The sequence below is a fragment of the Poecilia reticulata genome, linkage group LG18 (assembly GCF_000633615.1).
Source record: "Poecilia reticulata strain Guanapo linkage group LG18, Guppy_female_1.0+MT, whole genome shotgun sequence".
NCBI classification, from domain to species: Eukaryota; Metazoa; Chordata; class Actinopteri; order Cyprinodontiformes; family Poeciliidae; genus Poecilia; species Poecilia reticulata.
In genome coordinates, this window is record NC_024348.1 from 15,674,482 (window position 1) to 15,691,950 (window position 17,469).

Genomic DNA, 17,469 nt, shown 5'->3' on the forward strand with positions numbered 1-17,469 from the left:
TTGATGATTGAAGTGGAAAAAAAATAAGACTTAAAAAAAAAAAAAAAAGCATACCACTTTATGTAAACATTTACTCTACTCAGCATTTTGATGACATCTTTTACTCTGATGTTGGTTGCATTTTTATGTCCTGTGTGGCAGCCTGGCCCCCTTAAAAGCCACGTCCACACACTTGCACCTTGTTATTATCTTTAGAGCCTCACCACGAAGAAGAACCACGAAAATATCAATGTGCGACTAAAGTCTTGTTAATGACAAAATACAAAAAGCAATGCAAATAATCTTTACACCCTCTAAATAGACATTTAAAGAGCATTTTGTTACATATAATACCAGTTAAAACATTGTGATTATAAGGATCTGTTCAGAAGGTGTCTTCATGCGTAGTTATGTCTTTTCAAGGAGGCCAGTGACAGTTTTATATGCAAATGATTCTTTGAGATCATAGTTAGTGAAAGCCTTTGAAATACGACTTTGCTCGCCTTGTTTTTATACTGCTGCGTAAAATTAGCAGCCTGTAAAAGGTCACTGTGGTGCTTGAGTGACGACTTGTGGCACGGCTGCTGCATATTCTTTGTCATGGTTCTGGGTTTTGGGTGTGAAGCTTGCTTTGATTACAGATGGGTGGAGGGAAGGAGGTCTTTGCTGTGTTATATCCCCTTATGATTTCAGCGAAGGAAAAAAAAACTAAAAAAACTTTGAAAGTTAAAACGAGCTGAAAGAAAAAATGAGGGCGGAGGGGAGGAACTGTATTTTCCTTTTCCATAAAAAAAAATGTTGGTTTTGTTCTGGCCTGCTTGGCTGAACCCGGGAACATGTGCAGGATAGCTGAGCCGCTGTAAGAAAGCCAGTTCCCATCGACGCAGCCTTTCTCCAGCCCCAGCCATTTTTTTTTTTTGCCTGGGAAAAACAACACAGCTCTGGGAATGTGTCACTTCTCACGGCTTGACAACTGGCATCCATAAGAAAATGGCTTGGCACCGCTTATCCATAAAATTGGAGTCTGTTTAAATATACAATGTTAAATCCGTGGAATGATTTGCCTCATAATCCATCTCTGCTCCTACAGAGGCAACATATGAAGCAAGCTTTTCCAGCGCCGTAGCTGAGGGCGAAGACAATTACACGAAGTTTGTGCTGTAAGGAAATGGGACAGGCCTGAGCGTATTATAGTGTAATTCTCTGTTGGTTGGAGTCGAGATGAATACGCTGCTTATTTGATTTTTCCATTCCGCTCCCTTCCCCCTCGCCCCTCCGCAGCTTTTGATTTCTGCTACACGTAGTGGAAAACCAGAATCTCTCGAGATTCTCATCGCCACACGGTGATATCGGACGCATCGCGTGTATGTTAAAGGCATCGAAATCACACACGGTCACGCTTTTCTTATTATTTTTTGTAGTGGTTTTCACACATTATTACTTCAGAAGTAATCTGACATGGTCAAAAAAGAAAAAAAAGTGTTTATCACTTGTGTCATTTTTCCTCCCCTCTTCTTTCCAAGCCTGTGCAGGCCCGACGTGATAACTGTTGGCCGATTTGCCGCCGCGCTGCTATTTAATGAATCGTTCCATTGCCCGGTGGATAACAGAATGAACAAATGGCTTTCTGTGTTAGTGGCTGCCACTGCCTATCCTATCAGATAATTAACTTTTTGCAAATAGACTGCGCTGACTACCAAACAGAAGGAAGCCCCGCGCAATTAGAATAACTTATCTGTCTTCTTTCCTTTTTGTTTCCGTTATTTATTTATTTATTTATTTTTTTTGTTTTGGAGGGAAGCAAACAAGACGGGCAGACAAAGCTAAAATTCCATATTTCTTGCTTGAGAAATTAAGCTGCAGATTTGTGTGTTTTGCAAACGGAGAGCAGATGCGTCATATGCAGAGGCTGGAGTCCTCAACACAGTTGTTCCCGGTTTGGTTCCCGTCCCTTCTTTCTATCTGTTGGACAGAACTCCATTAAAAAAAAAAAGTCTTCTTTTTTGCTATTGGAAAAATTTAGGAGCAATCTTTCATCCAGCTGACTGGCAGCATGCAGCAACAAATGGGAGTGGAAAAGCAGTGCCACTCAATATTTTGTAACAGACGTCAAACCGCATAAGAACGAAATTATATGAAACTCTGATGGTTTTGAAACTATGACTGATTAAAAAAAAGCTATGTTATGCTACTTTGGTCCACACAGCCGAAGACAACTCCAAGTTACTCTGGTTCTACAAATCGTTATTAAAATTTTAACGAAACCACATAATCTCAGCAGTTTGGACACTTTTTAAAACTTGGACACCGAAAAAGGGACGAAAACTACAACCTGAAAATAGTGCACAAGTTGTGATTGGCTGGCTTTTCTAACTGTAAAAAATATTTATTCATTTTTTCTGTGTCTTGTGGAAGACATTTACATTCATCATCATTACTATTTATGTCTCAGCCTTCATCAGTGGATTATTTTTTTTACTAATTGTAGTATTATCACAATTTAACTTTCCCCTGCCTTCACTTACTCTGATTTTTATTGCTGCCATAATTGTCAAGACATGAAACAGAATTTGATATTTCTCGCTGTAGTAGAGCCGTCATATGTGTGCGCGTTTGTAAACAGAAGATGAATGAGCCGGGAAGGGAAGTGAGGCCTTATTGTAAGCGGAGGCTCTGGATTATTTCGCCGCTGCGTTTGACAACCTCCTCCTGGATATTAGGAGTATCTGACAGGAGTGGGACGGGGTGTTGGGGGGGACGGGGTGTGGGGGGATGTTGGGGGCTCGGGGAGTGCCTAGTGTTTCTCATCCATCCTCCAGCTTGTTCTCCATATTTAATTATTTATTTTCCCCCCCTCTCTTGTGGATGGTCTCTCACACCGATGGTGGCGCGATTCAATATTTATGCGTTTCCTTCTGTTTGGTTTTCGCTGTGGGTTGGATGGCGGAGGGGATGAGGGCGGCGCTTTCGTGTGTCTGATTTTCGTGATTTCTAGCCTATTTAAAAGCGTTGGTGGTGTGTTTTGTTGGGGGTACGGGGTGGGAGTGGGGGGGGGACTGCTGTGAACAAAGCCATCTGTTTGAGTGGGCTGTTTTTATTAAGTGACAAACTGGATCCCTCTACCTTGCTAATGCGTCCCGAGGGAGACGGTGGCGGCGGCTGCCGTCATTTGTGTGTCCTGAGCGCGGCTGAATGGAGAGAAACAGAAGAACATTTTTTATTAATTTATTTTTTCCTTGCAAACGACGTGATACACCACAGAAGAGACATCGCAGCCAGTGCAGCTGTGATTACAAAACTTGATACGCTGTGGCTTTCATGAATGTGCAATGATAATTTAATGGGGAACCTTTCAGCTTCCATCTCGTGACAAACGGATACCATAAATAACTCTCTATAACTTATTTATCAGAACCTTACACAACTGGCCCCGATTTATTAATCCAGCCGTACGTCCATCCATCCTGAATGTTCCAACACTCCTGAGAGTCTGCGTGCATCCGTATGTGCAACGTAGATTCCCCCCCAAACTCCCTCCGTCTCGTCAGTGAATCCGTTAGTGCCTCAAATGTGGGACAGGAACATCAAGCATTCTTTTTGAAGCCGCTGCTGTTGTCTGTTGCAAAAAAAAGACGTGTCCTTTCTCTCTCGCAGAGTTATAGCCGGCAGCACTGACGTTCTCCACAGAGGGGCCGCTGAGCATGAGTAATACACACTGACTGGGGTTAAAAAACTCCCAGTATGAATTCTGCCGGAGAGTCGTTGGGCTGAATAGTCCACGAGAAGAATTCACCAGTCAGTTTGTGCAGCACAAGATCACAAGGCTTGATGTGGCTCGTCTTTTAGGACTTGGTGCGAGTTATGTGTGTTTTTCCTTCTGGAGCTGGAGAAAGAACGAAACATCTGGAAGTTTCTTTTCGTAGTTCCGTGATTGTGCTTCGCATTAATTGTCATCGCAATTTCTTTTAATGGATTATGAGAGATTTTCTTTGCATCTTGGTGAAATAAGCGCAATTTTATGGTATTTACACAACAAAACAAAAAAAAACATAAAACGTAAAACGTGATCGCGCTGCTTTTCTACAAAACCGAAAAGGTACCTTTTTTGCCCTACTTCTTCTAATCTACTGTTATCAATTTCATGCTATCTATTGAACCGAGGAGTTGAGTGAAAGTGTGAAGAGCATTTGAAATTTGTAATGCCTGACGGTTTATCTTGTTGAACCGTAATGATGAGCAGAGATGACGTAGATGCTGCTCTGCAACAACATCTTAATCTCAAGTTGATGGAAATGTTTGGGTGTAGGACATAGTTCTGCTCATTTTTTTTTAATTTTTTTTTTTACACTTTTACATCAGAATATTGAGTGAAATATATCTAACTCCAAAACTTATGGCATGATCTGTTATCTAATAACTGTTGGACAGTGTGTACAATGGATCACCAGTATTCATCTCGAGACAAACGGATGCCACAAATAACTCTCTATAACTTATTAATCAGATGTTTAGCAGCGGCTGTCTGCAGTGAAGACATTGTTCATCAACGGCCTTCAGTGTCTGCTGTCCGTGCATTATGAGGGTTAGGGATAAGAGCCACATGCAAATAATTAAAATATGTGATCGCTTGAGACCCCACATGCCTATTTTAACAGTTCATACACCAGTTACACCACAACATCCATTAATACACCCAACAGAAACCGTCTTAGTACAAACCCAAGACCTATTTCTGCTCTTAGGGGTAGAAATGAAAATGAATGGCGCTTCGGTATCGGCTGCTTTGCAAACACTGGCCAACTAGCATTTTGGATATTTCAGCTTCCGAAACTCTATGTACTGCAGAATATTTTAGAAAAAAATAAATAAAAATCACACAGGAGTATTTTTCACAAATAAGTAGGAGTCATTTTCTACAGACAAAATCTGTGATTGCGGATTCACTTTAATTCACTGCAAACAACGTTGATTGCGAAAATTGTGTTAAAATCCAAAAACTTTGTAAGTCACACGTGAGTTTATTGAGATGCACACCTGCCTTGGTGCAAGTCAGTTTGCAAGACTTTGTTAGACAATTAAAAGATTACTTGGATTTCTTTATACCACTCAATTCAAACACGGTTTTAATTTTAATATAATTTAAAATCTTGCAAACAAGCATTTTCCCATAGCAACCACTGCAACAGGTAATTGCTGCTTACCGAAGGGATTCTACTGCGAAGGCTTTGAGCACCGTTTCCAGTATTTTCCAAATTCTTCTGAATTAGTTGAACACAATGGATCAAATTTTGCCTGGAGAGCAGATTTAGGCGCTTGGAGAAAGGAGGTGTGCAAATATGGGAGAAGGTGGCTTGTATTATATGAACTTCATTATGTGTGACAGGCAGCACAATATTGATGGAGGAGCGGGTCCCTATCATTGCTCTGCATTAAAACCTCCGCCGTGAATTAATGTACGATTCCTGATCCAGTAATTAACAATCATTCAGGGGCCGCATCCCTTTTCAACTAATCACTAATTGCAATAAGAATTTCAGATTCCATTTAAGGCGAGATTACCGATGAGCATGCATTGCAAATCAGCCAACAGTTCTAATTAAGCCCCGATTCGTTCTCATTCTCTCTGCCTCTGCCCTTTGTGAAGCGCGCACAATGTGGAGTTTGTTTCCTCAGCATTACAAAAGGGACATTTTATCAGAATGCTGCAGATAGAGAAGTGTGCGGCACCCCAGGAAAAATAATTTCTGCTTCTTGTTTTTGCCACAGATTAGCATGTTTTGTTTACCTTCGTTACTTTTTTTTTTTTTATGTTGCTTATCTCTACTTTTTTTGCTTGAGGTTTGTTTGGGTTTCTGGGTGTGCCATGGATCATAGGGAATTTACTTGCACATGTTAAGCTCAGTACGTTTGAATGTGATTGAAACAATTATTTGTTTTAGTGATTCAAACTAAAAATTAGAAACTGATCTTATTTTAAGCATTCATACAAGTCACGAAAAGTGAGTTTTAATGTATTGACTTGACAATGGGTTTGAAAATTGTAAAAGAAGTCACCTGTCAAGAGTGCTACAAGAATAGTAGTGAAAAGTTGAGTGGAAGGAAAAATATTTTGCTTCCTGTCAGCTAATATTGACGATTATGGCTTTTGAAAATTCTGGCTTATATATTTCAAAATATTACATCAGACAAAGAAGAAGATTTTTCCTAATGAATGAAGACATAATTTAAAGTACAACCATGTACTATTCAGTACTTTGCATGAACAAAGTTGCTTTATAAAGGCCTTTAGCTACTCTGTGTTGTTCAGTCTGCTTTTTCTCATCTTCCTTTTGGCAGATCTCCTTGAACTTTCTGTTAATTTCATTGGATACAGAACAGACGGTTACTTTAGAAGTGACCTTTAGTGTGTCACGATACTTGTTGAATGTTTGCTGGGGGTTGCATCTGTTGCATGTGCATCTCTTTTTCTTTTTTTTCATCACAGTGTTTTGTTCCACTAAACTTTCAATTAATAGACTCGGAGACGAGAAAATTAGAATTTTCTGAGAAACTAATCTTTGGGTTTGTACTTTTTGTAACGATATAAATTAACGAGAGTAAATGAAAAACATGCATGCAATGAATCTTATCTGATGAGTCAAAATATTTGGTTCGAACTACTTGCATAAATCACCTTTTTAATTCTGATTTATTGAGACGCAGCAGCAGTTCCGATTTCACAAAAGCTTAAGTAGGCTTCTGAAAGTATCGATCTTACAGAATGTTATGTAGTCAGAAATCCAAAGTATTTGCTCCCACTACATGTGTCACTTCAACCCCTCAGTCTAATTTGTCTCACTCGCTCGCTTGTGCCAATTCATCAATATCACAGCTCTGATATATTTGGGCTTTAAGATGTCAGATGGGGTTAATGGCATCTCTAAATGCTCCTTTCTTTCCAGCCTTGTATCCAAAACCGTAGCTGGGGGATTTGCAGACTGCCACCCAGTGTGTTGGGATTAATTACCCCCCGTCCTCCTCTTCCTCAACAGCCCCACCTCACCCTACAAGTTAAAGATTCAGAAAGGAAATGGCCCTTTTCATGCAAATTAAATTGAATGTGTCAGTCAGTGTAATTATGAAAGCAGAGCTGTCTTGGACTCGGGGTTCATGCCCCCCCCCCAAAAAAAAAGAGGCGCCGACAAAAAGTCAGTTTATTAATGTCCTCTGCAGTGTTTGATTCATGCTCTCTGTAATGGCTTGGCAGATCAAACGCCACTTCATTGTGGATTCCTGATGACTCGAAATGCTTTGGCCATTGTGCAAGGAAAAGTCAGACTTGGAGCTTTGTGAGATCACTTAAATCTGATATTTGGCTGTAGGTTATGGCGATGTCAAACACAGCAGTAATGAATGCACATCTGCTATGGCTGCCGGGTAAAAAACTGCGACCAGTGGAGAAATGTGCAGTAGCTGTCGGCTCTCGGTTGCAAAGTTCACTGAAGTTCAGAAGTTTTAATCTGAGCTGGAGTCGGATTCAGATCAAGAATCCGTATTGTCATCTCTAAATTCATCTTTAGGATGGTTGAACTTGTTGGCTCAGTACTTTTCTACTAATCCGGGTTTTATGACTTGCAGGTGTGACTTTATTTTTGAAAATCTCTTAAGTTTCGCCTTACGAAGGCTGCTCGTCAGTTCAGATCTAGATCTTTTTTTTTTTGCACTTTTCCCGTTCTGATCATTTTGTACCCAACTTCTTTTGTATCGACCCCTAGCATGTTTCATACCTGCTTTGTCAACAGTCTTATTTTATTTTAACTGTAGGGAAATGTGCTTATGTGACTCCTTAGAATAATATCTATGTATAAAAAGTCACACCTAGTTTTTTTTTGGCTTGAGCAGGAGTCATATTATGTCTTTTGTCTGATATGAAAGTGAAATATATAGTTTTAGTCACAAAACACCAAGTGTTAGAGTTTTGGCATTATCTCCAGAGAAAAAAATAACAAAACTACGTACATTTTAAGTCAATTGTTGCCGAACATCTAGTCAAAATTATATGACGATTGAAAGCCGCTTGCTTTAAATAGGACTTTTGGCTAACTTACAGCTTCCAAATTTGGATGTGAACATGCAAGATTTCCTAATTGTTCTAAGCTTTTAAACTTAAAAACTTCCCTTATCCTTTCATGTTTCCTATCCAGGCAGTCTGACTTTCTTTTAATCTTTAAAAATGGATTTTTAGGCATTTATTGAAATTTGATTGTTGTGCGACACAAACGATACTTTCTCCATCATGCTGCTATAAAATGGCAAGTAGCAAAGCATGAATTGCTTTTCTCACCAATGACTATCAGGTTAACTAATAAAATATTTTGACTTTTCATTTAGCTGAGAGTTTAGTAAAAAGTCAGCCAAAAGTTAGGGACATAAACAAGAAAAAACAGAACTTCTTTTTTTTTTAACTATGTCCATTAGACTAAACATTTTGTTTTTTGTAAATGTTTGTTACATTTTCATGTTGAATTATACAAAGTTAGCATAATTGAGCGAGGAAGAAAACTGAAAGTCAGTCTGTGGCAGTTGAAGCCTAATCATTGCCTTTTTAGGTATTATTTCTGTTTGCATTAAGCCATCATCAGTGAATCTGGAACCGCTCTGTGTAAAAAAATAAATAAATTACTTGAAGTCATAAAACAGTTTGCTTTCCTTAACCCAACGTCTCTCTGATGCCAAATTATAAAGATGACACTCATCAGAGGAACTGTGGGAACGCTGCGAAGAGCTCCCCGCTCCTTTCGTGTGAACAAAGAGTGATCAAGGTTATGTAATGACCTCCAGGGAGGGCAGTCGCAGACTCTCGTCACCAGCCTTTTAACTTGTGACGGGCTTTACGCTTCTCATTTGTTTGCCGGCAGCAGCTTAGCAGTGGATTAGCAGTTTCCCAGCCGCAGTATTAATTAATGCAGCTTATGGTTACCTCTCGGAGGAGATGTGCACGTGTGGCTTAGGTGAAAGGAGCATCTTTCAGTTTGGACTCATTCTGCGAAACAAAAGCCCCGCATGCTATCCTAAATGATAGTCTCTGTTAATGAAATTAATTTCTGTTCAGATTAGCAGGATTACAGTCAAACAGATGGGAGCCACAAATTTGGGGATGATGTCATCTTCTAAGACGGTCGCAGAAAAAGTCGGGGGTTCTGTAGCTCTGTGTGTTTATGGTTTGCAAACTGTTCTTTTTTTTTTTCCCCCATTCTTCTTCACGGGCCATATCTTATTGCTCGCTGTCACGGCTCCAGTCGTGGCATTGTTGGAACAAAGACGAGGTTTCAATCAGCCTCCATCTACCTGAAGCCATACGAGGAGGCTCCCAAAATTGATGTTTGTCAGCAGCAGACCTAAAATGAGTGCATGATGGCGATATCAGCGGCCGTGTCTTTGAAAACACCATTACCTTCACGTCACGCCTCAATCATTCCCCATTGTGCGATGACATCAGCCCACCCCAAACAACCCCATTCCCCTCACCTCCAGCGCTGATCTCCCGTACACGCTGTAGAAGTCTATTACAACCGGCGTATGGAGACGCAGCGAGCCGTAATGCATGGCCCCGGAGCGAAAACAACCCCAATAGCATATCAATTACCCATCAGCACCTTCTTGGTCGGATGCCAGCGTGCGCCGCACTCCGGCTAAGTCAAATTAGCTGGAGTGAAAATGCAGCTATACCTGTGCGCAAATGGCATACTGTAGCCTCTGCTTCCAATTTTTTCAGACAGAAAAAAGATTTACAGGAATATTTTTGCCTCAGCAGTTTTTTTTAGTATTATTATTATTATTATTATTATTATTATTATTGGGAAGCCCTAGGGGTTGCTGATGTCTGCGAGTAGTAAAGGAAGTGGTATGCCGTGAGGAAATCAAGCGATTTCCCAGCCCCATTTGCCCGGTGGAAGGAAAGCTGCTTGCCTGTTTATCTGCTCGCCCTTTTGATTGCCGGCCACACATCCTTATGTCACCTCTCTACGAATCCTGCAGGTTAATTTGTCCCTCAATCGCACCGCTGCCTGCGCCGCTTCTGGGCAATACAATCCGAAAGAGGTTTTTTGGGGGGGAGAATCAGTTTGCACATGGTCAGACAGGGAGTAGAACGGGCACAATGACACGTCGTCACACATACAGATGAGCCGATTGAGACGGTCGGCATTACCGCAGCCCGGTCGGCCCTCTAACAGCCCACTGAATTGATTGATAAAAGGGAAGCAGTTGTTTCACAGATGGAGCTGCGCCGCCCACCGAAGCCAGAGCTGAGGCTTTGTGCGAGTTTGTTTGTTCTGCACTGTTCACACGCAAGGTCATGCAGACAGGAAAATAAGGAATCAAAGGCAAAGAAAACGACATTAAATATCACTTGAATGACAAAAATTGTAAAAATGGCATCACTTAAAAACATGAAAAAAAGTATAAAACAATAGCTTAGAGATGATTAAAGGAAAGACCTGATTACTGACCCCAAACACACACGGATGAGTCAAAACATCATGCATTTCTTTCTCTTGTCGTTTTCTAGAATTGCCAAAAGATGCTAAGTAGCCCCAGACCGCCAGTTAACACGTGGAGTCATCTGTTCAGTCCAGTTTATTTATGTAGAGCCAACTAACAGTCAATTCAGTTCAATGAAGTTAGTTACATACGTTCTTGTTTATTATTCTGTTTGGTAAAATTCCTGTTCAATTCCACTGACTTATCCAGTCAGTATGTTTTGCATACGCCTATGAAACTGTCGCCCGTTGCAGCTATACCAATAAAAATGTGATAGATCCTTCACGGAAGTGTGAAGTCTACGAATTGAAATGTGTAGCTTCTCTGATGGGCAGTTGTGTTTATTGGACTGTAACAGAAGTCTGAGCTTTTTATTAATACTTTTAATTTCTGTTAAAGAGCTGCGACTCCACCATTATGAAAATCCAAACCACGCCAGATCAACACAAAGCAAACACGATTTCACTATCTTTTGCACTTTTAGCTTTAATTAAGCTTTTTCTTGTTCGCCACAGAGCCGTTATCTTGAACTGGGCGAATAATATTTCTAGCAACAGAAGGCTCACAGTGACAAACCGTTTTGACACACATTCATTGTATTTCATTACCAGAGAGCACTGTCTCTGCTTCCGTCTTGTGTTATTTTGATTTAAAGCTTAGTAATGACTGCAGCTGGTCAGGTCCTGCTTTTCTTTTTAAAAAGCAGTGAGATGTGCAGCAGCTAAGACTGGGTAATTATGAGAGAACAAAATGTTGACAGTGTAACATTGAGTAATCTATCTTAATAAAACTGATAAAGGTGCGACCGCTTTACCGTCCTGAACAGAGGAGTCAAGTCTAATCCATCAGCCAAGCAACATGTGATGGGAAAACTTACCCACCCTAAAACGCAAATGTTCTGCAGTTTTGTAGGAGAAATAGCAAACCAGACTTGCTAATTGTTAATATCGTGAATTATATCACGTTTAAATTTCTCTGCTCGTTTCAAAAATTAATTTTCTCTTTTTTATATTTTAAATGATTTAATGGGAATGAAACCGAATACATCATTGAACAAGATTTCTTAAAAGGCGGTTAGTTGGTAGAGCGCACGCACCAAATGCAGAGGCTGTCGTCCTCGACGCGGTTGTCTTGGGTTCGATTCTCAGTCTCATGCCATTTGCAGCAACTTCATCTTTTCACTTAAGTGTGCAGATATGTTGACTCAATAAGAAAGTAGAATTTCTCTGTGTGCACTCAATAAACGTGATCACTAACATTTATTTTGCAATTTCCTTTCCGCTCTGTCTCTGTGTGTCTTTCCAGCACCGCCAAAGTTTTTAAGAACCCCCAATGACCAAACAGGCGTGCAGGGAGGCGTGGCGTCCTTCATCTGCCAGGCCACCGGAGACCCACAGCCGAAGATTTTGTGGAACAAGAAGGGGAAGAGAGTCAGCAACCAGAGATTTGAGGTATTAGGTCTATTGTTCTGATGTAAAATGCTCGACAAAATGGGAATGTTTCAGCACTGCTCTTTTGGCTCTGCTTGCAACACATTCCATTCCATTGCATTGCAAGTCCCATTTGCTTGCTTTCCCCCCTCCCCTCGAATTGCCACTACGCATTAGCGGCCTCTAATAACCACGCTGACCCAGCTTTAAATATGCATGAGTTTTAACAAGAAAGATACAGTGATACATTTGAATAAGTTGCAAATGGAAAGCAATTGGACAGATTAAGAAAAAAAAGTCCTTGTGGTGTGACCCAGATCCTTACATTAGCATCACACCACGTTTTCCAGCTTCATGCAAAGTGAAAGGGGAAGCGGCACTTTCACTTGGAAAGATCCTTTTGCTTTGTGGCATCTTTAAGCGAATGCATATCCCACCCTCTTTATTTTGGCTGAAGCTTTGATTTCTAGTCGGCATTAATCCACATTTGAGCTTAACACCATCATAAAATCATTGCAGAGCACTGATAAGATTTCTATTAATTTCTGTGTCGGTCCTATGGACTTTTCTTTGCTCCACGGCGGCCATATTTGTTAGCTCCCAAAAGCCTAATGGAGCTCAAACCTCTTTTACGCGTCTCACGCCTACAGAAATCCAATCTTATCAGAGTTCATCGCGTTTGCATCGCACGTCCAGCTGAATGCTAACACGTTAGTTTCCATTCATCCACCCATTGCCCCGCGGGGGCTCGCTCTCTGCTACAATTCTGCACCCATTCAATCATGCACTGCCACCTCATCTTCTAACGAAAACCCATTTCCTTCTGGAAGCCCCACAACTTCCTTTCTAATTTGCTCTTTGGCCCAAACTCAGAAAGGAGGCTGTTTTTACCATCACCTGCTGACACCTGGAGTGCCAACACTGCTTTAGCTTGGCCAGTGAAATGTTGCAGAGTTTTGTTAACTAACACATGCTCAGATATACTGTGTACTTTTAAAATGTCTGTAGGCCTCGGTGTGTTTGTGTGTGGCTGTGTGTGCCTGTGTGTGTGGGGGAGAAAGTGGTCTCAGGCCTATCTTTTACTTGAATCTACCTCTATGCTTAAAAGAGATTGAGTTATGACACAGATCTTTCTAAAATCAGTGAGTATACAACACGTAGCATGCAACGATAGCTGAATAAGCTACAACAAACACCTGTTTGTGAAGCATTTTATGTGTCGTTCGTCCAGCAAAAGTTGGTCCTGTCTCTCGTACCACTACCTCACCTCATGGTACAAAATGTCCGTAACCGAATACCAAGCCACTGTTTACTGTTTGTGCTTGTTTTCTGTCCCATTGACACGATCCAGTGTGATGCATTTTCCCTTCGGGAGACTGAATGTTAGCTTTAAGAGTGGGACACATTCAGACTTAAAATTCACTCTGCAACTAAATATCTGTGCAAAATAAACATCCAGCCCCATTCTTAAAGTTAGTCAGCCACATCAGTTAATGCACTAGGTTTCATTTACTAAAAGTGAATATATATAATGTATATATCTGGAGTGGGCATGGGCCGGTTACCTGTAACAATATGTCAGTTTTGAATGGCTAGAACTGCTAAAATATTCCTTCACACAGTTGCTACATTATTACGTTTTCTTTTATGGAGATGGCAGAAAAAGCTTTTCTTTAGTTGTTTAAAGGAGCACTTTGTTGCACCTAGCATACCTGACACTAATCTTTTAGCTAGCAACCTTAGCTAGCTAAAATTGCTAGCTAATGCAGCGTTTTTGAAATCTGAAAATAGAGAAGTGACTAGGGTTTTCGCCAGGTGTTTTGGAGTAGTGCAGCCCTCTCCCAATCCACCTGCTAATGCACACTGCCCGTCAGCTAGCTGAAAGAAGGCTTACGGATATTTTGTTACTTAACAGAAAGACAAATTTGACTTTTTAGATATACTTCTGAACACACATTTCAGTGAAAAACTCGACTCGACATTTTTCTCTTGAAAGCTGCAAAATGCTTTCTGTTAACCAATACAATCATTAGTAATAGACAAGAAGACAAAGCTGGCATTCAATTGACTAAAGGTTTCTCAGGAAAAAAAAAAAACTTCAAAAAAATATGCCGCCATAATACATTTTACATGACTAGCTACTGCCACACACTTGCTAGCTAATGATGCTATAAGCTAGCTTAGCAAAAGCTAAAAGGCATTTACCTTGCCTATATAGTAAACAGATTTGACGTTTTGGAAAACTTTTTGTCATACTTGTTAATTAATGCTGATTTAAGACTATAGTTGCAAGCCACAGGCAACATATTTACTAAGCTAATACCAGCTTGTTATAGTTGTTAGTATATGACGAGCAGAAACTGCAAAAACACAATATTAATGCAATATGTACTTGAAAACCACTTGGAAGTAGCCTATGGAATATTTTTATTCATAGAAATCAAACAAGAAATACATTTTATGGATAACATTATAATAAATCTAATAATATATTACTAGGAATTATTGTTATAAAAATATAACAGATTACCTAAAGCAGTATCGCCTACTATTTTTGTGTTAGTTTTATAAAATATCACACCGTGAGACTCTCATCCCGGCCCCTGCCTAACCTGGACACAACACAAAGTCTTATTCATGCGCAGATATCCTTACTTGTTCACTAAACATCCACAAATATACAACAACAACAAAAAAAAGTCTTTACATTAAGGTAGGCAAACGGCTGTTTCTGTCATAGGAAGCACATTTCGTCAGTCTCCATCGTTGTTGTTGAACTGTCGTTAACTTTATTTTTCAGTTGTTGTCAATATTATTTTCTGTGGAAGGTCCCTCACTCATTGTGAACAAAAAAATCTCCTTTAACATATCCTGTCTCTCGCACCTGCAGGTGATAGAGTTCAGCGATGGCTCTGGCTCCGTGCTAAGAATTCAGCCGTTGCGCACGCCCCGAGACGAAGCCATATACGAATGCGTCGCCTTCAACAGTGTTGGAGAGACGAGCGCCACCACCAGGCTGACTGTTTTACGTGGTAGGTCTTTTGTCATCAGCCCCCCCAAACCCCCAAAGGAAGAAATAAAAAAAATAACAAAGCAGTCCAACACGCATACACCTCTTACATGCACGTCTCTCTACCTGTAACAGGTAAGGTTACATGTATCTGTTTATTTGGTCTTTGCTGTCATTGTTGTGTGCAAATAAGCCCTGGTTCCTCTCGACGCTGTGTATCCTAACTTGATAAGATTTAGTCCATTAGCTGTGTAGCCGAGTAAGTTTTTGTTTCTAAGTGACTTAAGACATTTGCATACCGATTCCTGACACAATAATTAAGATGCCAGTTAAATTATGCAAATAGCCATCCTTTTCTCTAGCCTGCGGAGGTTTAATGAAAAAAGCTCAGCAATGATTTTCAAATCAGTCATTTTTCATCTCCGTGTTTCAGCTTTGATATTCATTTGATGGTCTATGGGAAGAAAAAAAAGAAAGAAAAGCATGCTATTCTTATCCGATTAACAGGCGTGCTGTTTATTGTTCGTAGCGGCGTCCTAGTGGCAGGTTGATTCAGGCTGCATCTTCCAGTGATCACTAGCTGTTAAAACGCATGCTTTACAAATCTGGACAGGAAAGGTCAGGGCAAGAATTAGATGGGAAAATAAGCCGGATGACGGTGTCTTCCTTTGTAATTAGCTCTGGGTAAAATTTAATCTTGATTAGACATAACAATCCTTTCAAAGGAAAATTTGTGCTTGTCCCTGAGCTCAAAAGACAGTGTAATATCTCTCTAAAACATGACTTGTTTGGGTTGTGAATGGAGAAAATAGCTTTGGAGTAATAATAAAAAGGGTCTTGGGCTGTTTGAATGAGGTGTGCTCCATTATGCTCTGCAATTACACAATATGGAAAATGAGTTTCTATTGAAAAGAGGTGCTTCTAACCTATAAAAAAAAAAAAAAAACCTGGCTCTGCGACTCTGAAACCCCACCGCCACCATGAATCCCCCCCCACTCCCTTCTTATCTCACCAATGAGCCACCAAAAGAGCCCTTTGCACTGTCTCCAGGGGCCGATTGAAAGAGAAAGGTGGGCACATTCACATGCGGCTCTCTGCTGTTTTCTCAGGGAGTGCACACTGTGTGCAGGTGTGCTCACATACAACACCTTGCACAATTCTTTTTTCTTTTCACTCTCACTTTCTGTCTCTATCTCTGTATTTCCCCTTCACGCACACACAGCAGCAGCAGCAGATAGCTGAGGGACGGATTGAAGCTGCTCTTCCCGGCTTCACGGCCTAGCATTAGCATGTTTATTACTATTTCCATTTTGCTCTTCTGCTCTCTCTCCTTTTCCATCAATGTATTGAGGGTGAGTAGAGGCCTATCGGCAACCAAAAAAAAAATAAAAAAAAATTGAAAAACAGGAGCAAGCTTTTTTTTTTCTCCTCCTCCTCTTCTCTTCTGCTTTTGATCAAATACAAAACTGTGCTCTATCATTTTACCTCCCACATATACACCGTCTCATCCTTGTGAATGATTCAGGTAATAATGTCCTTTTTTTAAAAAAATAAATGTGCTCTAATTTTAATTGCTTGCAGAAATCTAGACTGAACAAAGTGTCAGCTGTGATGTGATGCATTGTTAATATATAATATATAAAATCAGCTAGTACATAAAATCACAGCTTAATACAGCAGAGATTTGGTAGCAATGCCATCACAGTGGCTACATCTACAGGAAATTAACGGAAATGGAATAAGATTTTATTAACGTTGGATAAACCAACGTTAGTGGGGGAACTGGAGGCTGAAGTACATAGCAACCCACCTTAACAGGAGCTTTACACTTGAAAGAAAATTGGTGTAGAATAATCCATTTGTGGCTGTCCCACCTTAGATAATGCTGCATAGAACCGGCTTTCACTGCAATTACAGCTGAATGTGTTTCGAGGTATCTCTCCACCAGCTTTGCACATCTGAAGACTGACATTTCAGCTCATTCTTCAAAAAAGCTCAAGCTTAGTCTGAATGAAGGGAAGAACATCTGAGAAAAGCAATTTTCAAGTCTGTCTTTAGATTTTAAATAAGAGTCATGTCTGGACCTTGACTAGACCATTTGCAGATTTTTTTTTGTATATGTTTTGATATAAACAAAGAAAATGGGAACCTGCACCGCAGTCTCATGTCTTTTCCAGGTTTCTGTCCTGCAATGCTCCGTATCATCCAACCAACTCTGACCGGCTTCCTGGTCTCTGCGGAATGAAAGCGTTGCCACACCGTGCTGCTGTCCCCACCATATGTCGCCATGGCAATAGTGTTTTAATGCCGATGTGCAGCGTTAGTTTTCTACAACGCATACTCTAGTGTTGCAAGAGTTGAATGAAACAACTCTGGCAACGTAATTTCCTAAACAAAGAAAAACAGAGTTTTGGCTGAAAAAAGCATCTTTTTCTATTGTGTGTTTTAGTTTTTGTAAAAATACAAACTTGCAGGAACTCTAGAAAAAATAATTTTCTGTGTGTGCATTGAAAAGTGTACAATAAAACC

At 40.3% G+C, this 17,469-nt stretch overlaps 1 protein-coding gene across 38 annotated transcripts in view; it reads left to right on the forward strand.

Moving 5' to 3' along the window:
* LOC103480676 (protein tyrosine phosphatase receptor type D) overlaps positions 1-17,469 on the forward strand; it is a 456,187-nt gene that overhangs the window by 351,118 nt on the left and 87,600 nt on the right. For 22 of the 38 annotated variants that reach the window (XM_017310429.1, XM_008435755.2, XM_008435762.2 and 19 more), the window contains exons 11-12: positions 11,806-11,951; positions 14,821-14,962. In XM_017310429.1, coding sequence (XP_017165918.1) covers positions 11,806-11,951; positions 14,821-14,962 — 288 coding nt within the window. Of the gene's footprint in view, positions 1-11,805; positions 11,955-14,820; positions 14,963-17,469 lie in introns of all 38 variants that reach the window. The other 16 variants (XM_008435747.2, XM_008435754.2, XM_008435753.2 and 13 more) reach the window with 1 other exon arrangement.